The sequence below is a fragment of the Pipistrellus kuhlii genome, unplaced genomic scaffold (genome assembly GCF_014108245.1).
Source record: "Pipistrellus kuhlii isolate mPipKuh1 unplaced genomic scaffold, mPipKuh1.p scaffold_m20_p_8, whole genome shotgun sequence".
NCBI classification, from domain to species: Eukaryota; Metazoa; Chordata; class Mammalia; order Chiroptera; family Vespertilionidae; genus Pipistrellus; species Pipistrellus kuhlii.
Window position 1 is genome coordinate 33134134 of NW_023425584.1, and position 24662 is coordinate 33158795.

At 41.6% G+C, this 24662-nt stretch overlaps 1 protein-coding gene across 1 annotated transcript; it reads left to right on the plus strand.

Moving 5' to 3' along the window:
- The first annotated feature begins 210 nt into the window (after nt 1-210).
- On the plus strand, nt 211-20241 carry KPNA7 (karyopherin subunit alpha 7). Its single transcript, XM_036423420.1, has 10 exons — nt 211-276; nt 736-861; nt 4263-4345; nt 4751-5019; nt 6358-6440; nt 8624-8887; nt 10460-10693; nt 12125-12307; nt 14841-14987; nt 20173-20241. The coding sequence occupies exons 1-10, from the start codon at nt 211-213 to the stop codon at nt 20239-20241; spliced, it is 1524 nt and encodes a 507-aa protein (XP_036279313.1).
- Nucleotides 20242-24662: the final 4421 nt, after the last annotated feature.

The following is a 24662-nucleotide window of genomic DNA, read 5'->3' on the forward strand; positions in this document are numbered from 1 at the left end:
TCCCCTCTGAGCTCCCACAGTGCTCATCGCCTATTGAGCTGGGGTGGTGATGCCTGTGGAAGCGGACTTCCTGGTTCTGCTCTCCACTCCACTATGAACCCTTTAAGGGCTTAGAACCTGGGTGGCTTTAGCATAGTAACCCACACACTGGACACTGAGCAATGCTTTGTGACTGTCCTGCCTATAGGTGATTTACTTCTTCTCGTCAATATGCCGATTGCAGAAGCTCCAGAAGAGAGGCTGAGGAAATTTAAATATCGAGGCAAAGATGCATCTGTAAGTATGAGGCAACAGCTTCACTTAGAGAGTGATTCCCTAACAGTGGAAATGGCCAGGGACATAGGGCCTCGGGACAGCCCAGCTGGATTCCTATGGTTGAGAGTCCCAGGCCTGCTCTTCAGGATCTAATCAGCACCAATGAAGACATGCTCAGACTCAGGGCAACGGGACCCTTTGCTCAGATGTCTCGACAGCTGATAATCCTGTCTGCTAAGGGCACAAGCGATCTTCCTTCACCTTGGGAGGGAGATTGACTATTCTTCTATATCTGGTGTGGTAGAAGACAGCAGAGGAGGTCGATAGAACTGGGCCTATTTACTAATTGTGATTTTAACTCTTCCAGCCTGTTGGCTATGTAAAGTGAAATCAGATGCTTTAAGTGTATCCGAAAGGCTAACATGGTAACGGCCTGGCCTCCCAACTCTAAGTGCCCCCGTTCTTTCTTTCCCTCACTAGATGATGCGACAACAGCGGATAGCAGTCAACGTGCAGCTCCGAAAGGCCAAGAAAGAGGAGCAGGTCTTGAAGAGAAGAAACATCAATTTCTGCTCTGACCCAGCTTCTGGAGAAGGGACCAAAGGGGTACGTCGGGAATGTGGCGTTGAGAGCAGTTGTGTATAAAACACATCCTTAGTAAACTTCTCTGGCTTAAAAGTTTGGTTCAGAACTTGCAAGCTCTAATTGAGGATCTTGAAGGAAAGGGGTGGAGAGATCATGGTTAGATTTAAACTGGTGTCGTCAGAAAGCTCGGGGTCATTTCCTTTGTGGCTGTGAGTCTGAGATCGAGGCTCTAAGGGGGGCGGGGGGAAGTGATGCTTCTAACTGAAAATTCACTTGCCGCCACTCAGCCAGAAGCAAGGAATGAGGGGGTCATGAAGGTTACCTCTCAGCAGAGGCATCTAGTTACTCAACATGTGAAGTCTTGCCTAGGACTTGAATGCTGCTCTCTGTCTTCCCTTCTCCATCCACCCTAACCCTGCTCAATACAAGTCCTGGGTTGAGCCCTAGCTGGTTTGGCTCAGTAGGTAGAGCATCAACCTGCAGACTAAAGGGGTCTCAGGTTTGATTCCAATCAGGGACATGTACTTCAGTTGCAGTCTCCTCCCTGGCCTGGGCCCTGGTTGGGACTTGTGCAGGAGGCAACCAATCTATGTGTTTCTCTCACATTGATATTTCTCTCAGTCTTTCTCTCTCTCTTCCACTCTCTCTAAAAATCAATAGAAAAATATCCTTAAATGAGGATTTAAGAAAAACAAACACACACATTCCAAATCCTGGGTTGACTTTGAGGTCAGTACTGTTTTTTTTCGTTTGTTTGGGGGTTTTTTTGTGATCTTTCCAGCATGCCTTGAGCAGGAGGTTTCCCTCAGAACCCCAACAGTATCGTATCTACATGCCTTTGTAGCTACGTGTCTTTTATGATCCACCACTGTGTGTGTCATCACTGCACTCTGCTCAGCTTAGGGCTCTTAGAGGCAGAGTGGTTCAATCCGGGCAAGTGGATTCAATGATGTGTTACCAGCCATCAAATAGAAGAGCTGTGACCATTCTCTGAATTGCCGTAGGACTCTGAACCATATCTCTACTTAGCTTTATTTATCTAGAATAGTCCCCAGGAGTCCCCCATCCAAGGAAGATGGAACTATGAAATGAAAGACTTGTTTTCCTTTTTATCCTTTATAACTATGCCTTTTAAAAAAGTAAAATATAATTCATAGACCTTGGAATTCACCTTTATAAAGTATATAATCAGCATTTTTTTGTATATTCACAAGGTTATATACAACCATCACCACTAGCTAATTTCAGAACATATTCGTCACCTCAAATAGAAACCCCATACACAATAAGCAGTCACTCAATCTTCCTTCCCTCTAGTTCTGGTGACTAGGAATCTACTTTCTGTCTCTGAGTTTACCTACTTTAGGTATTTCATATAAATGGAACCATAGAATATGTGGCCTTTCATGCCTGGCTTCTTTCACTTAGCATACTGTCTTCAAGGGTCAGCCACGTTGTAGCAGGTGCCAGTCCTTCATTCCTTTTATGGCTGAGTAGTATTTCATTATATGGATATACCACATTTGGTTTATCCATTGATTACCTGGTGGACATTTGAGCTATTTACATATTTTGGCTATTATGAATACTGTTGCTATAAACATTGGGTATAAGTTTTTATGTGAACATGTTTTCAGTTCTCTTGGGTACAGGGGAAGAATTACTGGGCTATATGGTAACTCTATATTTTGAGGAACTGCCTGTTGTAAGCTGAATAATGCCTACCCCAAATGTCCCCATCTCCGAATCCCCATCATATCTTATATGACGAAAGGGGCTTTGTAGACAAGATTGAGTTAAGGATCTTGCGATGGGGAGGTTATCCTTGATTCTCTGATGTGTCCAATGCAATCACATTAATCCTTAAAAATACCAAGGATGAAGGACAAGTCAGGGCATAAGGTGATATGATGACAGAAGCAGGGATTGGTGTGCTAGGCTTTAAAGATGGAGGCACAAGTCACAAGCCAACGAACACAGAAAATAATCTACTAGAAGCTGAAGGGCAAGAAAACAGACTCTCGCCTCATAGGCTCCCAGAGGAACCAGCCCTGCCACCACCACGACGTTAACCCAGTGAAACTGATGATGAACTTCTGACCTCCACAACTGTGAGAGAATAACTCCGTGTTGTTTTAAGCCTCTAAATTTGTGGCAATTTTTACATTAGCAATAGGAAACATGCTGCCAACTATTTACCCAAGTAACCTGCACCATTGTACAATCTGATATTCTAACCACCTATTATTATTGTCCATTTTGGGATGGTAGCCATCTAGTGCATACAAAGGGCTATGTTCTGATTTTTGTTTTTCTAATGACTAACGGACATTTTTTTCATGTGTTTATTGGCTATTTGTTTATTTTCTTTGGAGAAATGTCTATTCAAACCATTTACCCATTTTTTAAAAATCAAGTAATTTGTCTTTCATTCTTGAGTTGTAAAAGTTCTTTATATATTCTGATAACTACACCCTTATCAGATATATGGTTTGCAAATATTTCATCCTATTTTATGAACCATCTTTTCACTTTTTTGGTAGAATCCTTGAAGCATAAATGCTTTTAATTTTGAAACATTTCAATTTATCTACTTTTTTATTTGGTTGCATGTGCTTTATTTTTAAACAATCCCTATTTTTTTTTAATGTATTTTTATTTATTTCAGGGAGGAAGGGAGAAGGAAGGAGAGATGGAAACATCAATCATGAGAGAGAATCATTGATTAGCTGCCTCCTGCATGCCTTCTATTGGGGATCAAGCCCACAATCCGGACATGTGCCCTTGACCAAAATCAAACCTGGGACCCTTCAGTCCTAAGGCCGACACTCTATCCACTGAGCCAAACCGGCTAGGGAGGTTGTGTGTTCTTTAGATGTCATATTTATGACTTCATTGCCTACTACAAAGCTACAGTAATCACGTCTGTTACTTAGGTTAGACATGTAAATCAGTGGAAGAGAATGCAGAGTCCACAAATAAACCAGCATATTTATGGTCAAAGTTTGACAAGGTGTTAGGACCATTCAATGGGGGGAGAATAGTCTTTTCAACAAATGGTGTGGGGACAACTGGATATACACATGCAAAACAATGAAATTAGACCCCTACTTATACCATTTTTGGAGGTCTTTGTCATTTTTGCGGACATCCACTAGCATGTTCTTACTGAATGTTATAAAAAGGCTCTGGGGTCCAAGTGATGGTAGGAATTACCTCTCCTCCAGAACATGAGGAATATCCGAGAGGTCTGGGAGATCTATGAGACCAGCAAATACCCTTCTCTCCCTTAGTATAGACCAGCCTGCAGATTTGGACATATGCTAAACCCAGCCTGTTCTAATCAAATAGATGGCTAGACTAGATGACCTTCATGGTTCCTCTTAGCAGAAACTCTGACCCGAATGTGTGTCTCCTTGCAGGTCAGGCTCACGCTGGAAGAAATAATCAGGGGTGTGAATGCCTCAGATCCCATCGTGTGTTTCCAGGCCACCCAGGCAGCCAGGTATCACCAACCAGACTGCTGCTGTTTATAGGTTCATAGTTAGAAATGAGCTCCAATGGCCTGTCTGGTTTCTCGGCCGTGGCGAAATGCCCACACAATATAAAAAAAGGCTAGTCCATCCAAAAGTGAGACTCAATATCTCCTCTATACTCTCCTTGAGAACAACTTAAGATATACAAGTGTTGGCAGAGATGAACCGCTTAATTTAAATTGGCCTCTACAGAAATCTTCGTGGTAGATAATACCTGAAGGGAAAATTTTTGCTTCATCACTTCATCAAAGTGCTATGAGCTAAACTCTATCTAGGATGTTACGTAGTTAGGAATGCCAGCAACATCTATAAAGGAGGTTCTTCATGTCTGCCTCATGTGACTTGCTTTTCTTTTTTTCTCTTTCATTGCAAAGGAAAATGCTGTCCCGGGCCAAGAACCCTCCTCTAAAACAGTTTGTTGATGCAGGGCTCGTTCCAAAGCTGGTGGAGTTACTGACGTCGCCATTTCATCCCAGTTTGCAGTTTGAGGCAGCATGGGCTCTGACCAATATTGCTTCGGGGACTTCTGAGCAGACGCAAGCTGTCGTGGAAGGGGGTGCCGTCAAGCCCTTGGTTGAGCTCCTGTCTTCCTCCAACCTAACCGTGTGTGAACAGGCAGTGTGGGCCCTTGGTAATATAGCAGGTGAGACTCTTCCCTCAGGGGACTAAGAAAATAGTGGGCCAGGCAGACGGCGTGCTGCAGGAGTTCTTTGGGTAATATTGTAGACTTGATGCTCTACGTAGAAATGCCTAGAAATGCTAGTTGAAGTACAACAGGCTTCTCCCAAATTCAGAGCCAAGTTCAGAGGTCATAAATTGAAGCTGAAACCAGAGAATGCAGTATGTCCTGAAGCTCCGGGCTACCTAGGGACATCTGCCAATACCAGGCCCTACACGCGTAGGTCTCAGTGGCTTCAGGAACCAAGGACAAGCTTTTGGCTTATTCAGTGGAGGGGGTTTGGGCAGACACTTATGTAATCCAGACCCTTAAAAAAAAAAAAAGTTTACTTCTAGAGAGAAAGTTGCCAGTGGAACATACAACAAAAGTTTAGGGTAAAAGTTTCCCCTGAGAACACCCTAAGATTGGCCTTATAAATTTGGGACTTGACACTGTATTTCTGCAAGGTCCAGGAAGGCAAAAGCTGGGGAGTTACTGCTACAAGGTTGGGAGCTCCCTGATTTCTGGCTGAATAGAAATATAATGCTTTTGGGGGGAAACTAACTCAACTGGGTCCCTCAGATTTTGACAAAGATCAGCCAAATATTAGCAATTTCAAGTTCAGAGAATCAACAACCCCTCGTGACTGTGTTAGTAGAAACAATCATTCAATTATAACTCCATGGACTTTGGATATTGGGATTTGCAAACACCAAATATAAAATCAATCTGCTTTTGAAATGCTTGCAGAAGTATAGCACCTACTGCAACGGCTTTGTCTCTCATTTTGACTGGTTCAATAAGGAACAGGCAAACTGGGTGGTATAATGTAATTAATGCCTTGCCTGATGGTTGAAGAATTATAAATAGAGACTTCTAGGTCCAGAAATCCGGTATTCTAGCCAAAGTCACAGAGAGCTGATGCCTAACATCAATGCATCTCCCAGACTTGGTTCTGAGTCACATCTGGAAGTTACTGCCCTATGCCAAAGTCTTCTGGGAAGACAATTTGGTCTGCAATGGCCTTGGTCCTCCTGAGAACTATGCTATAAAACTATATTAGCATTTATTTAGAGAGCTCTGCCTGGGCCCAGTTGGCGGGCTCCTTTATGCATCCACGGACTACTTACGGCATCTGCTGCTGTGTGGGACCTGCTTTCACACCAGGCCTAGCCACCCAACCTACATGTTCAAGATTCAGGATCAAGTTCATGACTGCATTCTTTACTTACCCAACCTTTGCACAGACTTTGAAAAATGAGTCACCTATCCCAGGATTCTCTTTGTTCCCTCTTTGAATGTCCTGTTTTTATCTATTTGTAGGTGATGGCCCAGAATTCAGAGACTCTGTTATCTCGAATAACGCCATCCCACGTTTACTGGCCCTGATTTCATCAGCCACACCAGTGAGTGTCTTTCAATTAGAAAACCTAGCTGGAAACAAGTTTCCAAATCAATGCCTGGCCCCTTATTATGGCAATTATACACAAGGCCTTGAACTGAATATCACATTGAGTGAAAATTAATCCAAATTTTGTCCTCAGTAGACAGTAGTGCTTATCATTTTTTTAAAAAGCATTGGGGGGAAAATCTGCTAAGATTTTTCTCAGTTTACAATCTTGCAAAATTAGATGACTAAACTCTACTCTTCAAGGAACACAAACTGAATTAGTGGCTCACCAGTTCTGTTCCTAGGTAATAAAGTTTAGGTTTGAAGATTAGAGTCAAAGTCAATTGATGTGGCACACTGGCCAGGTGGCTCACTTGATTAGAGCCTCCTCCCATATATCAAAAAGGCTGTGGATTCTATTCCTGGTCAGGGCACATACTATGTTGCAGGTTCAATCCCCTGTCAGGGTGCATGCATGAAGCAATGGATCAATAATTTCTCTCTCATATCAATCTGTCTTTCCCTTCTTCCCCTCCATTTTCCTCTCCCTCTCCCTTTTCCTTCCTCTCTTTCTAATCAATAAACATTTCCTCAGGCGAGATTTTTTTTTTTTAAAAAGTGGATTGATGTGGCAACAATAGAGGAGTCCCTGGATTAGAAATTATATTTGGCCCTAACCAGTTTGGCTCAGTGGAAAGAGCGTCAGCCTGAAGATTGAAGGGTCCCAGGTTCAATTCCGGTTAAGGGTATGTACCTTGGTTGTGTGCACATCCCCAGTACAGGGTGTGCAGGAGGCAGCTGATGGATCTTTTTCTCTCATCGATGTTTCTAACTCTCTATCCCTCTCCCTTCCTCTCTGTAAAAAAATCAATAAAATATATATTTTTTAAAAATAATCAGAGTTTTAGTTGTACACATTAGGTTAAAATGATTGAGAGGCACCATTGCAGCGACATCAGGGAGGTGGATATGCGGGTCTAGATAGTCATGTACACATATGTCATCCAGCTGGGCAAGATCAAGAGCAGGGGTCAGCTGCTTGCTTTTGTAGATAGAGTTTTACTGGAGCACAGCCATGCCCATTCACGCACACACAATTTTCTGTGTCTCTTATGGGGTTACAAGTACCTCATTGACTAGTTGTAACAGAGCCCTGTGGGCCCACAGAGCTGACAATGTTCACTGTCTTTACTGTCGGGCCCTTACAGAAAATGATGCCAATCTCTGACCTAGAGTGTGAGGAGAATCCAGGACCAGGTTCTAGGGTCCCTGACCTTCAAAAGTCAGGCAGCGCGTGCCAGGAAGATTGAGGAAGAGCATCCCATTTAGCAATAATTAAAAAAAAAAAAAAAACAGGTTTGGTGTCACAGATGCCAAGAAGGGAACAACTGGTGACTAAATACAACGGGGAGGGACAGTAAAGAAAGCAGCTGTGGGATTAGAGACTCGGAAAAAGCTGATTCCGTCACTAACCATAAAGAAGCAGGGTCAGAAGCCAGAGGAGGAGCACAAGCACAGATGGGAAGCACACAGTAGAAAGGGAATGCAGATGCCTCCTTGAGGACTGAAACACAGAGGTGAGGTGATGGCTGCAGCGGTGCCAGGGGTGAGGGTTGAAGGTCACAGTGTTTCTGTGCGGTGGGAGTGGTCCAGGAGAGAGGGGTGATGCTGGAGACAGAATCTTTAAAGGTGAAAAGTGGTGGGATTCAGAGGCAAGGCAGGGAAGACTAACCCTTGAATAGAATATAGGAAATGTGGTTATGACATGTTGGTTATAAATCAGTGGGAAGAACAAGAAGCCTCTTTGTCTTGCCAGGGAGAAATGAAATGAGGCTGTCAGATGAGTCAAGAGAAAGGATATTTTGAAGAATGAAAGGAAATATACCCATCTAGCATTTGAATAGGAAGCAAAAAGCTCATTCTCTCTGTCCCTAGTATACATGCTTTAACAGCTGATATCCCAATTTTGGAAAGTGAAATATATTTTAATAAGCACTGCCTTTATAATTATTCAAAATGTGTATATACAGGTTTGGGGACACCCTATCTATACATCACTACCTAGATCAAATTGCTGTTTGTAGCTCAAATTCTTTGCTTCATGCAGGTCAATACCAGTGATCAATGATGGCAAGGACACGCTGCTGTTTGCATTTTTTCTGCTTTGCACCTGATGCTAGACTCAGTCTCTTGTTACAGATCACATTTCTGCGGAACATCACATGGGCCCTGTCCAACCTGTGCCGAAACAAGGACCCGGACCCCAGCCAGGAAGCCGTGGACCAAATGTTGCCCGTCCTCTCCCAGCTCCTGCAGCACCACGACAACGAGGTGCTCTCGGACACCTGCTGGGCTCTGTCCTACCTCACCGAGGGCTGCAGCAAGCACATCGACCAGGTGGTGGCCATGGGGGTGCTGCCCAGGCTGGTTCAGCTCATGGCCAGCTCGGAGCTCAATGTCTTGGTAAATGTCCCAGGTCTTGTCTGTCTCCTTGTGGGCCTTCCAAGTCGTAGTTACTTTAGCGAGTTCTACCCTTTTCTCACCCTCTGGTTTCCACACTCAGCTCTAATCCTTTTCCTAGAACAGGGGTCGGCAAATTCATTAGTCAACAGAGCCAAATATCAACAGTACAATGATTGAAATTTCTTTTGAGAGCCAAATTTTTTAAACTTCTAATGCCATTTTTTCAAAATATGGCCGTGGTATTTTGTGGAAGAGCCACACTCAAGGGGCCAAAGAGCTGCAGTTTGCCGACCATGGACCTAGAACAAAGCTTATCATCTACATTTCCTTGTTCTCTGGTACTCTCTAGCCAAACATTTGAATCTATTTTAACCCAAAATCCTATTTTTTTATTCATCTGACTACTAGAAAAATAACACCAAATTAAAATTGACTATAATTCCTTTGCCCCGTGAACTACCCTTTGGTGGCCTTTCCTTCTAGTGGTCTATGTGTGTAGACATTAACAAGTTGGCTGATACAGAATGTGTGTGTGTGTGTGTGTGTGTGTGTGTGTGTATGTGTATGTTCATGTAAAGCCTATGCAACATTTGAATTGCTTACTCAAGTATAAAAGAAGATTCCTCTGATCCTCTCCCAAGATTGTTCTCTAATACTATTTTAGATATAAATGAAAAGTAAATAAAACCAACATCCCACTTACATAATATACTTCTTGAAAAGGTCTTTTAAAATGTGGGTGCCCCTTCTGATTTCTATGCCTAACACTATGTATTATGCAACCTTAATGATCATCTGCTTTGAGATTAGCATAATATTCCTCAGATGTCAAGGTTACTTTGGGGATAATGCCGGTAACTTGGAGGATACAAAGAGAATATCTATAAGAAGTCACTTATCCTGGGAGCTTCGGGGCAAACTGCCAGGCTTGGCAAGGCTGTGATTGGCCTATAGCACTACTTCTATGTCTCACTTTAGTTGCAGATACCCAGAAAAATAAGCTAGGAAGATTCTATAACTATTATCTCTCACTCAAGTGCAAGAAACCCAAAATAAATCCTAAATCAACTCTCCAAGGACAGTTGTCTGGAACCCAATTGTAGACCCATCCTGGGAACCGTCAGAGTTATTGAGAAGGGGTTGTAAGTACATCAAAAAATGCCATTGGGATCTCACTGGCTCCAATAACGTATACAACAGAAAGTTGACTCTGGTGCTAAATAGAAATTCAATAGACATAATTACATTAGAAACACCACCATCAACTCGGCACTTTCCCCAATGTAGGGAAATAAAAGGGAGAGCATCATTTCTTGATACAGGTATCCCTTGACCTCCATCCCACTTGAGCCACCACTGCTGGGAAGCTTGCAAGTACCTTCAAGCTATATAAACAGCCATCATGTGCCAAATGAATAAGGGCCATGGGTATCATCTTTGTCCACAGGCTTCCAGAGAGCCATCAGCAAAGCATGACTAATGTCTTGGGGGGGCACAGATCTTGTGTGGCTGTCACCTTCCACTGTGATACGTTTGCAATACTTGGTTACACTTCTAGCCTTGTTCTTCCAGACCCCCTCTCTCCGCACTGTGGGGAACATCGTCACGGGAACGGATCACCAGACCCAACTGGCCATTGACGCAGGAATACTGAGGGTGCTGCCCCGGCTCCTACTGTACCCCAAGTCCTCCATCCAGAAGGAGGCAGCCTGGACCCTGAGCAATGTGGCCGCAGGGCCGCAAAAACACATCCAGGAGCTGATTGACTGCAACGTCCTGCCTCCCGTGTTGGCTCTGCTGAAAAACGTAAGTGGGACAGACACTCTGTGTCTACGGCAAAGGCCACTCTCCAGCTGGCCCTGTATTGAACTCCTTCAGTAACTCAGACACAGGCTCTGAAGCAGATACATTGAGACCACAACAAAACTATGAAACATTAATACCCCAGCTCTCCTTTAAAAAAATTTTTTTAAAAAAGGAAGGTGCATCCTGTTTGGACAACCCATGGAAAATTCAGAAGACTAACCAAGCATTGTGGAATGAAAAGGTGGCTCACAGCTCAAATATCCAGAAAAAAATTTGCGTTGGCAAATAGTGTTAAAAGAATGTGCCATCTACTCCCTACTTGCCAAAAGAGGTTTTGTTTTCTTTTAGGAGGAAAACCATATCCAGTTATACTGATATTATACACTAAAGATTGTGGCCTTTTCCGCACACAATCGGATTGCTTAAAGTGGGAATATACACAGAAAATCCAAATATACAATAAAAGTAGAAATACTTCCCTTCCCCACAACAACTACTATCATTAGCATTTCTTTTTGCCACCTTTAAATGGACAGGCTATGTTTTTCTGCTTATGTGTTTCTGCTCTGAGGTTGGATGGTTGGTTCCAGGTTTTCATTAAATGTTAAAAGCTAGGCCAGATGTGCAACCCAAATCATAGCATCTTCCAGTCAATTAAACACTTCCTATCTATATACTATTGGGAATCTGTATGTATTCTATTCAGAAGTATCCAGTCATGAATCAAGAAGTGATCTTGATCTAGTTCAAACTGTGCCTTTTGAACTATAATTTGCTTGGAGCCATAAGCTGTTTTGTGTGTGTGTGTGTGTGTGTGTGTGTGTGTGTGTGTGTGTGTTTTGTTGTTGTTGTTTTGTTTTAAACTGTGGTCACAGTTTCTCTCGGCCACAAAATAATGTCTTCTGCCCTGGGACAGTAAAATCTATCAATTACTCCCATATCTCTGTGTCAATTGCTTTTTATTAATGCAAGGATCGCATTGAGTGATATTTCAGTGGCCTTCCTCAGTAACCTCTAGGCTATCTCAGTCACTCAGATCACAACTGTGTCCTTAGCTTTGTATTTATGGAGCTTCTTAATCAGATTTTTACTAGGGCAAAAAGACAAGAAATGTGGACATTGGCCCCTAAAACCTAAAATTCCAAGCATAATTCCTACTCTATGTTGATTACCTGTATTGGTTTATGTTGTTTCTTTTTTCCCCCATCACCTGAGTTAATGAACTGAGTCTGTTTGAACTTAGAACCTCCCTGTAAAACCCCATATGAGTCTATCTGCCTCCTTCTTGACTTTAAGTCCCCAGGGTGTTCTCTCTCAATTGCACATAAGGCCCTGGCTGTCCCCAGCCTACCTAGAAACTGAACCAAGGGAGCATCCTTATATGTAAGCCCTACAGGATCTATAAAGAATGTGCATGTTCTCTTTCTGCAGGGAGAGTTTAAAGTCCAGAAAGAGGCTCTCTGGATGGTGGCTAACTTCACAAACGGGGGCACCGTGGATCAGATAATCCACCTTGTTCATTCCGGAGTCTTGGAGCCGCTGGTGAACCTGCTCACCATCCCGGACACCAGATTTGTTATCATCATCCTTGATGTCATCTCTTTTCTCCTCCAGGTGAGCTGTTCTGGACAGGTTGGTTTCTAAGTAGCAGTCTCCAAACTTAAGACATTTCATTTCATTCTTAAAACCCAAATAGGACTCTCTTTCTTCCCAACTCCCCTATCTCCTCCCTCTGTGCACATGTTCTATGAATAATAATAATAAGAGGCCTTTCAAAGAAGCTCCATAGATACAAAGCTAAGCACACAGTTGTGATCTGAGTGACTGAGATAGCCTAGAGGTTACTGAGGAAGGCCAAAAACATTATCTTCGTTTTCTCAGATGAGTGTCTTGCACCCAGCACTGCTGTAGATGCTCAGGATGTGGCAGGTGAAAGCCCGGGCTCGCACAGAGCTTATGTAGTTGCGGGGAGGGGAACAGACACGTCAGGTGGGGAGTTAGAGGTAAGTATACCTGACAAAGAGGTAGTCCCCAATAGCTCAGAGTGAGGAGGGGAAGGTGATCTCTTATATTCAGTAGACAGGAGAAACTTCTCTGAGGAATAATTTCTGAGCAAAGGCCTCAGAGAAATGAGTGGGTCTTGTGGCTATCTGGGGAAGAACATTCTAGGAAGAGCAAGAAAGATGGCATGGCCAGAGCACAGAGAATGGATGGAAGGTGGTGGAAGATTAGGCTCACGGCACCTAGGGGCCAAATCACATAAGGTCTGTGAGAACTTTGACTTATCTGAGTGAGAGGGAAAAAGCAAAGGTTTGAAGGAGGGGGAAATAGTGAGCCATATGACTGACTCTTTTAGAAGACTAAAACATAGAATATACTTGAAGGAGCAGCAAGAAGTTAGCAGGGAATGTTAAGAGGCCAGACTAGAATTCCTTTCATATTCAACTAGATGACTGGGAAAATAGACTACAAAGCCTTGAAATAGAATTCTAAAAAAGTCTGATTTCTTAAAGAAAGGTAAGTGAAGGCAATATTTTTATACTATTGGTCTTGGTTCTATATTGCTGCAAAACAAATTATCCCTTAGTGACGTAAACATTTATTATCTCACATAACTTATGGGGTTAGGAATCTGGAGCAGCTTACCCAAACAGTTCTGGCTCAGGGTCTCTAATGAGGTTCAAGATGTCAACTGGGGGCTTCAATCTCATGTGAACATTTGATAGAGGCTGAGGATCAGCTTCCAAGATGGCTCACTCATGTGCCTGCCAAGTTATCCCCACCACACAAACCTCTCCCGGGACGGCTTGAGTGTCCTTACATGATGGCAGCTGGCTTCCCCTGGATCAAGTAATCTAAGAAAGCAAGGTGGAAGCCCCCCGGTCTTTTAGGATCTTTAAAGGAGGTCATTTCAACAACATCCTATTGGTTACACACATCAGCCCTATTAAGACTCTAACACAAAGGCATAAACACCAGGAGGCAGGGGTCACCTGGGACCATCTTGGTTAAGATCTTTTTATATACAGCTAAGCCATTTGGAAAGTTTCAAAGTAGCACGAGGGAACCCCTTTTGAAAACTCACTCGAAGCACTCTTTTCATGTAACTGTCTTGGAAAGAACTGACCTGAGTCAGAACAGATTTGAAACACAGCCCAGCTAGACACTAAAACTTGAGCAAATCATACAAAGAGTAGAGACTTGACAGCCCATAGACTAAGTTGGACATAATAAATCTGTAAATGCAAATAGAAGTTTAACTTCATCTGCTTCATTTAAACATTGGGATTTTTCTCAGAAGAGTCTGGGCAAATCCCATCTGGTGGACCACTGCACCCCCTAGATCAGATGGAGGCCATGGGGGCCATAGGTTAGAAAGGTCAAGATGAGACAGGAAAACGTTCAAGTAGGCAGCAGATGCAGTTGAGGTTCTTTGAAGTAACTTTGGGGCCATTTACTGTTAAGGTCCAAAATCTTTGGCCAGCACTCCTGCTGCCCACAGCTCAGTGTACTTTCTGAAGCTAATCTATCATGTTGATTCCTGCCCTACTTTCTTTACTCAAATCTACTAACTCATAGGACGAGAGGATATTAATGCTCAGACATACAGTGCAAACGATCATCAGGTAAATAATGTGGCCTAATGAATTAACTTGACCCAGAGGAGGGTTTTTTTATTACTGCTCCCAAAATAGCAAGTAGAGCCCTTCCAGATATGACAGCCAAGTTTTTCATCTTCCTCCACATCCTGATATGCTGTTTAGCTGAGCTATTATTCCCTCTTCTCATAACATGCAGCCCTTATTCTTTCCAAACTCTGTCCTCACTGTTCCTTCTTCTGGGAATGCCATTCCCTATGACTGACCTGGCACAGTATTGTTACTTTCCAAGCATTCTGTGCAGGTCTTTTATAATTTAAACCTCTGCTCATTTGCTAAATTAAACTTTTTACACACACACACACACACACACACACACACACACACACACACACGTATTACATAAATATCCAAAGTGGAGGAAGAGCATGCAAGTTGAAATCACTTTGGGATTTCTGGTATAGGGAGCCTTTGGCCGGGTTCCACTCTTGAGGCTCCCTGTCCCCAGGCTTCTGCCCAGGCCTCACTTTCGCTCCTATTGCCCCCAGGCAGCAGAGACGCTTTCTAAGAAGGAATACCTGTGTCTTCTGATCGAGGAACCTGGTGGGGTTGACAGAATCAAAACCTTGCAATTTCATGAGAACCATCGTGTGTCCATGACTGCTCTGAACATCATTGAGAGCTACTTCTCTGAGGTAGGTGACTTCAAGAATAAAGTGGCGTCCATACCTCCTGGGAGGCCCCCTCACAGGCGATGGCCTGGCAGGTGCCTGTGCTGCCTCTGTAAGGTGGGTGATCGGACAGGCGGGTCCTCTTTGGATGAAGCCGGGGTGCAGGGTCTGCCTTTGAGGAGCAGCTTTCTGGCTCCTGGAAATTGCTCTAATCCCTTAGAAGCTTGTCCTGTTACTTCTCAAATATTACTTTTTTCCCCCTACTTGACTCTTTTGCAGGGAGGACAGTAGTACAAGAAGGGATGTGATGTTAAAGTGGCTCTTTATTGAGAAAAAAAATGCAGACAAGTAAGGCAGGCCCCAGCTTTTGAAAAATAATTTTTGCTGTTTACTGCATTTTTTTGTCTCTTTCTAGAATACGGTGTGTGGGGATGAACTCTTACAAAAGGCTTCTAAGTTTTCTGCAGGAGCCAGGAATAATTAATGTTAGACATTCTTTAAAACATTTTTTTATTGTGGTAAAATATGCATAATATAAAATCTAGCATTTTAACCGTTCTTAAGTGGACAGTTGGTGACATAAAGTATTCGCATTACTGTGCACCTCAGTAATGTGAATATACTTCACCACTGTTCATTTCAGAACTCATTCATCTTTCCAAAACAAACTTTGTATCCATTCCCCATTCCACTGATAGCCACCATTTTACTTTCTAGACTACTTCCATTTTTATTGCTTTTAATATATTTTTATTGATTTCAGAAAGGAAGAAAGAGAGAGATAGAGATAGAAACATCAGTGATGAGAGAGAATCATTGATCAGCTGCCTCCTGCATACCCCTACTGGGGATTGAGCCTACAACCCAGGCATGTGCCCTGACCAGGAATCAAACACTGACCTCCTGGTTCATAGATCGATGCTCAACCACTATGCCACACCAGCTAGGCACCACCATTATATTTACTGTCTCTCTTTGACTACTCTAAATACTTCGTTTAAGTGCAATCATATAGTATGAGTCCTTTTATGATTGGCTTATTTCATTTAGAACAATGTCCTCAAGGGTCATCCATGTTGTAGTATATTTCAAAATGTCTTCCTTTTAAAGCCAGAGAATATTTCAGTGTATGGATATACCACATTTTGTTTATCCATTTATCTATCAATGGACACTTGAGTTATTTAACTTTCTGGCTATTGTGACTACTCTTGCTATGAGCATGAAAGTACAAATATCTATTCAAAGTTCCTGCTTCCAATTCTTTGGGGTATGAACCCCAAAGTGGAACTACTGAATCATTTGGTATTCTATTTTTAATTTTTTATGAATAACCTACTGTTATCAATAGTGGATATACCATTTTACATTCCTACCAGCAGTGCACAAGGGTACCCATTTCTCAGCATCTTACCAATACTTCTTTATTTTTATTTTTATCATAGCCATTCTAATGTGTGTGAAGTAGTATTCAATTGTAGTTTTGATTTGCATTTTTATTCGATATTTTGCATGATGAAGGAGAGCTCAAAATCCCTAAGTGGCCAGGTAAGCATGGAGCTAGAAGTTACAGAATGAGTGGTACTCTGTTAGGTATCGAACTAAATTCATCAACAAAATCAGAGCCTTACAGTAAATATGACCATGGTGGTGGTTGGTGCTAACCAGAGGCAGCTAATCTTGGTTTGGAACAAAGAGGATGATCTCAAAGCAGAGAAGACCCAGAACAATGATTAGCATCTTTTGAATTTGAAGCTTTTATGAAAAGCTTGTAGTTAGGAGACTTGTCCTTTAAGTAGGGTTTGTATCCATAGGACTCATCTAAGGGCTCCAGGTCAAATACTTCTGTTCTAGAAGTAACAGCTACACCCATTATATCCTTACTCACAGTAAAGCTAGTGTTCTGTGTCAAAACTGCATTTAAAAATAAGCCAGACAGGCTTCCAGGTCAAGGTGATGGCATGGGTAAACTTGGTACTTACTGCCTCCCACAACCACATCAAAATTTAAACTGAAATATAGACCACCTATCATTCAGAACCACATGAAATCTAGTTGAACTGATCGTCTTACAACTAGGGAATTTAAAAAGAAGCACATTGAGACCGGTATAAGGGGGGTGGAATTGCAGAACCACCTGATCTCACACCCACATGTGGCAGTTTAAAATCGGAAGGGATATCTTGGCCATGAAGGTTTCTCTGAGGAGCAAGGGGATCCCTGCCCCACACCAGGCCTTCAGCCCAAAGTACCAGTGCCAGGAAGAGAAGCCCCCACAACTTTAGATTGTAAAAACCAATGGGGGTTGTGGCTAAGTGGCACTGAGGATGTGAGAGTCCCAGGCAATTCCTCTTAAAAGGCCCACACATGGGCTTTCTCGTACTCCCTCTGAACTCCAGCACTGAGGCAGCAGCTTGAAAGGAACCTCAGGGAGGAACTAACCTGTCAGAAATCAGAGAAAGAGCTGGAGGAGCATCTTTTTCCTAGACAGAAATGCTGGCAGAGGCCAGTGTTTCTTTGCTGAGACCTCCCTGCCACAGAGCTGACAGGCTGTGCCATATCTGAATCTCCATCAACCTGGTTCACACTTTTCACCCTGCCCTTGTGATTCCCCGAGACTCTGTCCCTCCCTACTTGCAATTTCATCCAAGACATTTCCAGGGGCTTTTCCATATCACTGGCTTATTTTGCCTCATGCTTTGGACATTCCTAAAAATTCCCTAACAAGCAGTAGCCAGCATCAGTGTGCCCCCTACCTATCAATAAGTGGCTCCAGGCCTGACATTATCAGGAGCCTACCCTGGTTCATAGTTTGGCCTCTCCTGAACACCTCCAAGCTCAACACAAGTAGCAGCCATCTGCAGGGCACTATAGCTCATGCTGGATGGCCCCAGGCAGGACACAGGCAAAAGCTAACTTTGCACCTCTTCAGAAGCCCCAGAGCCACCCAGTGGTCAATTTCCATCATGCCAATTACAACTCTACCACCTTCATGAGTAACACACTCAAGGGGTGGGTTCGATGAGCACCAAAGCTCCACTGAAGCAAGTCCTGTTCCATGGGGGCATCTCCTGCACATAGCTCTTCAGCTGTAGTTGCAACTAACCCTTGCAACTAATTGGCCTGAGGGTCAACCCCTCCCAGTGATACCAACATAAATCAAAGCTCAGCTACAATAGGACAGTGCACACAGCTCACACAGGGTTGCACCAATTCACAAAGGAGTGCCCAGCTCAGGTGACTTGGGAGGCCAAGCCACTGGGCCTTAAAGTACACCTACACAAGGTGACTCTATCAAGTCCAGGAGACATAGCAAATCTACCTAATATATAGAAACAAATACAGGGAAGAAGCCAAGTGTGGAGACAAAGAAACGATTTACACACAAAAATAAATAAGTAAGCAAATAATTAAATAAAAAAGTAAATAAATAAACAGGAGAAATCTCCAGAGAAAAAAAGCTAAATTAAATAGAAGCAAGAAAAATACCAGATACAGAGTTCAAAACAATGCTTATAGAATGCTCAAGGAACTTAATGAGACTAACATCAACAATATAAAAAGTGACCAATTAGAAATGAAGCATACACTAATTGAAAGAATAACTTTCAGGGGATTAACAGTAGAGCAGAGGATGTTGATAAACAAATCAAGAATTTGGAATATAAGAAAGGAAAATTCACCCAGTCAGAACAGTAAAAAGAATAAAGAATCCAACAATATGAAGATAGTATAAGGAGTCTCTCGGACAACTACAAACATACCACCATTTTCATCATGAGGATACCAGAAGAAGAGAGGGAGCAAGAAATCAAATACCTATTTGAAAAAAATGACAGAAAAAATCCCTTACCTGGTGAAAGAAATAGACATACAATCCAGGAAGCACAGAGAATCCCAAACAAGAGGAACTGAAAGTATCTCATACCAAGACACTTCATAATTAAAATGCAAAAGGTTTGTTCTGGGGGGTGGGAGTAGCCAGGGAGGGGTCAATGAGAGGAAAAGGAGACATATGTAATACTTTAAAGAATAAAAAATTAATTTAAAAATAAAATGCAAAAGGTTAAAAAGAAACTCTTAAAAAGCAGCAAGAGAAAAGCAGTTACATATAAGGGAGCTCCTATAACACTGCCAGCTGATTTTGCAACAGAAACTTTGTAGGCCAAAAGAGAGTGGCAAGAAATATTCAAAATGGTGAAAAGCAAGGGCCTACAACCAAGATTACTCTATCCAGCAATGCTATTATTTAGAATTGAAGGCCAGATAAAGAGCTTCCCAGACAAAATCTAAAGGAATTCATCACCACCAAACAAGTAGTTCATGAAATGTTAAAGGGTCTTTTTAAAGAAGAAGATGGGGAAGAAGGGAAGAGACTAATAAAAGATCAAAAATATGAACAATAAAGTCCAATAAGTGCATATTTATCAACAACTAAATCTAAAAATCAAGATAAATGAACAAGGAATCTAATGAACAAAATTAGCTAATAAATAGAACCAGAGACATAGAAACAAGGAATAGATCAATGAAACTCAGGGAAGGGGAGAGAGGGACCAGGAAGAGATTAACCAAAGAACTTATGCATATATGCATTACCTATGGATACAGACAGTAGGATGGTAAAGGCCTGGTGTGGGGCAGGAACCAGATGGAGGGGGTCAATGGGAGAGAAAAAAAAGGGGACTTATGTAATACTCAATAATAAAGGTTTAAATAAATTAATAAAAAGCCAGACACAAAAGTACAAATACTCCATGATTCCACTTACATGAGGGATCTAGAGTAGTCAAACTCAGAGAGACAGAAGTTAGAGTGTTGGTTTCCAGGGGCTAAGAGGCAGAATGGAATGGGGGGTTTTTAAATGGGTACAAAGTTTTGGTTTGGAAAGAAGAAAATTTTCTGGAGATGGATGATGTGGTTGCACAGCAATGTGAATGTACTTAATGCCACTGAACTGTCTACTTAAAAGTGATCAAAGATGTTAAATTTTCTGATATGTATGTTTTATCACACATTCAAAAAAAAACTGTATTTAAGATCCATATCGAGAAATACTTCATGCTTCCTTCCTTCAAATTATTCTCTGAGGGAACCTTGAGACTAATTTAGAGCAAATAATAACCCACTGCAGATATTAAGGAGTTAATGGGGTGGTAATAATGTGTTGAGAGCCTGGAGGTGTAATAGTGTCTTTTCTTTCCTGAAGGAAGAAGAAGCTGGCCCAATATTACAATCCTTGGACCAAGATCATGAATGCATAAAGCACTTAATATAATACTACCAAAGTCCCACAACTTCTAAGCCAAGGACCAATCCCTAAAGGGTAACGTCTTAAAGAAGCAGCACTCCTATATTTTGGTGTATCACGGGTACAAAGCTTTTAAAACTGAATGCTAATAAAATTTTTCACACTCTCACCTCTATAAAGATAAGTGCAGTTAAACCACTTGTGTCTTAAAAAAAAAATCCATGTGGGATTCATGTCCTAAGAATATGTTGTTTAATGATTATTTTTAAGGATCGTAAAGTAAGATCTTCAAAATGGAGTAGAAGGGTTTGTTAGCTATCTAGACGAACTCTGACTTGTAGATTCGATTTAACTAGTATTTCTTAAGCATGTGTGTTCACTTCCCTTTTCATTTTTATGTAATTCCTATTGTTACCAGACCCAAATCGGGTCTAATTATCCAGTAGTTGCCAGACAAAAGACAACTCCAAGAAGATTTTATGAGAAGGAACTTTATCGCAAGCCAACAAGCAAGGAATACACTGGGGATAGCTCCCAGAGTAGTGTGTCCCCAAACAAAAGATTGCATTTGTCTTTACTGAGGGAAATCCTACATAAATATCAAGGTAACCTTTGTCATCACATGGATGGGTGGGGACATTCTTGCACCTGTGCAATTAGCAAACATGCCTACACATACGTCGCATGTTTAAAAATGGTGGGAAATCTCCACCCCTAGGAGGAGATTTTCATATTATAATGAAGGTATAATGAGAAAAGGTAATGAGGTCAATGAAGGGTCTTTTAGGTCGCTTCAGCTAGTCCCGGGCAATTTGAGCCAGATGAGCCCCCTGATTCTGCAAATCACTCCCAGGAGTCTGCCTGAAAAGACAGGTCTGGTGACTGTCAAAGTCGGGGATAGTATAAGTATGGAAGAAAATGTGTGTGTGCATACACACAGCTTAGGTTACACTATTAATGTATAGAACATGCTTCAGAGAAAGCTGTGTGGGCCACCTGAAGGAGGAGAGGAGAGAGAGTGGCTGGGATGAAATGGACCTAGATACACAGTAATGGATGTGGGGTATGTTGAAAGAAGGACTGGACTTGATTCATGTAATTTGAGTGTAGGTATTATACCAAGTCATATAAAGCATCTCACCAAAATTTTATACCCAAAGCATATTTCACTGGTCCTTGATAAGTGATGAAATGTGTGGGCATCCATCAAAAACACTAGTAGTAGACAGTTCATGTCTCACAAACTTCTCATTCCGTGGTGAAAACAAACCGACAATTACGTGGACATTGGGCCTTCCAATCAGTATTGTCCCTTTTGGGGTGACTCTCTGCCTGCTGCTTAGGGCTGCATTGGTGAGATGGGGTCCTCATAGTGTTCTGCTCTCCTACATGGAAATGGAGGGGGACCTGGGAGATTCCTCTCAACTCCCTCTTTAGTTCATCAGCTCAGGACATGCTAGCATGGCACATCTTTTGCCAAGCAAAAATCTTATTCTGCAAGGATTTTGCCTCTTAGACCCAAGGACAGAAAACACACATAGTTGGCTCGTGTTCACTCCAGTGGCAGGACCTTATGTTCGGAGGAGAGGATGCTGTGAGAGGCTGCATGCTTCCTGCTTCTCCAAGGCCTCCCTAAGAGTCCTATATTCTCTTTCATACTCTCTTAATGCATTCTCTCCTTGTTTAACCAGAGTTAGTTTCTGTTGCTTGCAGCTAAAGAACCTTAACTGATACATGTGAGGATGAAAATTTAAAATATAACTACTTATTATTTAAACCCAAGAAAGCTACTAGAGCTCATCCTGTCAAGACAGTGTATAAAATTTGAACTTTTAAATTAAAAACAATGTAAATATATAGTATAAATTACATATAAACTATGTTACCACATTGTATATATTACTTATAAATATATACAATGAAAAACTAAAAATGGGGGAGGGGGGCCTCCTTATTAGTCCAACACAACTATTTCATGTTTGCACTTTCCCTTCCAGTTTGAGTCAACATAAATGTTTTTATTTATCTGGTTCATTTTCAACATTTTAAAGCATCACTTTTATCCCCTGTCTATAACCAAAATTGAGGGGAAAGCAGAAGGTGAGGTTGTTTACCAAATACTTTTTTGAGGGGAAAAAATGTTTTTTAGTTAAAAAGTTAATCACTGTCTCTTGCTTCAATGGTCTGCCCTTGTTGCCGCTTTTTTTCTCCTATCAGTCAACTATTTTTTTTACTAAAATTGCATAACAAAGGAGCATTTATAGTTTAAAGACACTGATACTAACTTGCCTAGCAAGGTCTTAAAGGAGCTATTTGCCTATTGTACATGGTTTGGGTGCAAAGAGATGGTGTTAGTCACCTGGCTGAGTGCCCATGTGCTTGGACTCAGCATGTTGGGATGACTGGCAGAGCAACAAAGAGTGGAAAGAAGGAGTAACTGGCTGTGTGTTGTCTTTACGATGGAACAACTCTGGCCCTCTTGCATTTATTCCACATTTGTTATGTGCCATAGAAGAAATGCAATTCTCTCAGTTGACCACATACAATGCATAATTTACTATTTTCCTGAAACATGGAGTGACTATTTAATGATAATAGCCATGTGATACTTTAGTCTGCTCCTTTTCTAAATAGTTGAAGCCTGGCAAGGTCATGTAATTTCTCTGTACCTTAATGCCTCATCAGTCAGTTCTTCTCATTCCTTCTGGCTTCCCATTTTCATCTTTAAAATAGGGTGATTGGGTTTGAAAAATTAATAGTTGTACAATGTTTTATCTTATGTGAGACTCAGCAACCCTGAAATGTAGATGAGGCAAAAATGGTCATCAATTTTCAAGTAAATAAATGGGCGATCATAAGCTTATTCAACTTGTCCTGACTCTTTTAGTAAGTAGTTGAGCAGAGACCCCAATGTGCTAGTTATCTGCTTCATAACACATTTTCTCAAAACTAAACAGCTTTTAAAAATACTTAATGCAGCCCAGTCAGCATGGCTCAGCGGTTGAGAGTCAGAGCAGGAATCAAAAGGTCACCAGTTCAATTCCCTGTCAGGGCTGACCAATGACTCTCTCATCATTAATGTTTCTATCTCTCTCTCCCTCTTCCTTCTTCTCTGAAATCAATATAAAATAAATAAAATAAAATAATAAAAAATACTGAGCCATAATCTGGAGACAGCTGAGCTGGTGGTTCTGAAACTGCTGTCTCATCTGAAGGCTCAGATGAGGATTGCTTCTAAAGTCACTTGTGATAGCCGAAACAGATTTGGCTCAGTGGATAGACGATAGAGCATCAGCCTGCAGACTGAAAGGACCGAGTTCGATTCCAGTCAAGGGCATGTACCTTGGTTGCAGGCATATCCCCAGTAGGGGGTGTGCAAGTGGCAGCTGATCAACGATTCTCTCATCGATGTTTCTAACTCTCTATCCCTCGCTCTTCCTCTCTGTAAAAAACCAATAAAATATATATTTTTAAAAAATATAGTCACTTGTGATAAGTAGTAGGTTTCAGTTATTCCATGGCTGTTGCCTAGAGACCAGTTTCCCACCACATGGATGGCTCCAAAGACTGCTTAAATCTCCTGATCACAGGACAGCTCACTTTCTCCCAAAGCAAGTGATCTGAGCATGTTTGCATGGGAGAAAGAGCATGCCCAAAGTAGAAGCTACAGTATTTTATAACCTAATCTCAGTAGTGATATGATATAACTCCTGCCATGTTCTGTTGGTTACACAAACTATCCCTGGTAGAATGTCAGAGGGGCTAGACAGGATGTGAAGACTAGGATGCAGATATTTTGGAAAGCCACCTTGGAGCCTGACTAACATTCTGCCACTCTACCATGTGTGCACATTTTAAAAGAAGTCATTTAAATAATAGCAAAGGGTCAGTGAATGTCAGCAAAGAAATAGGAGAGATAAAGAATCAAATGGAAATTTTAGAACTAAAAAATACAATATCTGAAATTAAAACTTTGCTGGATGGAGTCAACAACAGAATGGAGTAGAGAGAGGAAAGAATCAGTGAACTTGAAGAGAGAACAATGGAAAGAAGCAAACATGGATCCAACTACCAATTTACAGGAAATACAGAAGACAGAAAAATGATAATCAACACATCAGAGATGCAATCAACAAAATTCAAACTGTGAGAAACTATTTAGGACAAACATGTCTGTCTCTTCATCTAATACATTCCAATTTAAAAATTACACATGGGGGAAGCTATAGATTGAGACAGAAAAGACATATTGGCCATCCAGAATGTGTGGACAGACTCTGTTTGTATTCTGATTGCAACAAACAAATGTAAAAATAAAACACATATGACATTTATGAGATAATTGGAAATTTGAACATTGAGTGGAGGTTTGATAATATTAAAGAACTGTTCATTTTTGTTAAATTTTATAATCAAGGTTATGTTAATTAAATATGTCTATCTTTAAG

Bases quoted from the DNA above. Each gene is read 5' to 3' on its own strand.
- KPNA7 (XM_036423420.1), top strand. From the start codon at position 211: ATGCCGATTGCAGAAGCTCCAGAAGAGAGGCTGAGGAAATTTAAATAT. The intron at 6,441-8,623 runs GTGAGTGTCTTT...CTCTTGTTACAG, and splicing joins TGATTTCATCAGCCACACCA to ATCACATTTCTGCGGAACAT. The intron at 14,988-20,172 runs GTAGGTGACTTC...TCTTTCCTGAAG, and splicing joins TTGAGAGCTACTTCTCTGAG to GAAGAAGAAGCTGGCCCAAT.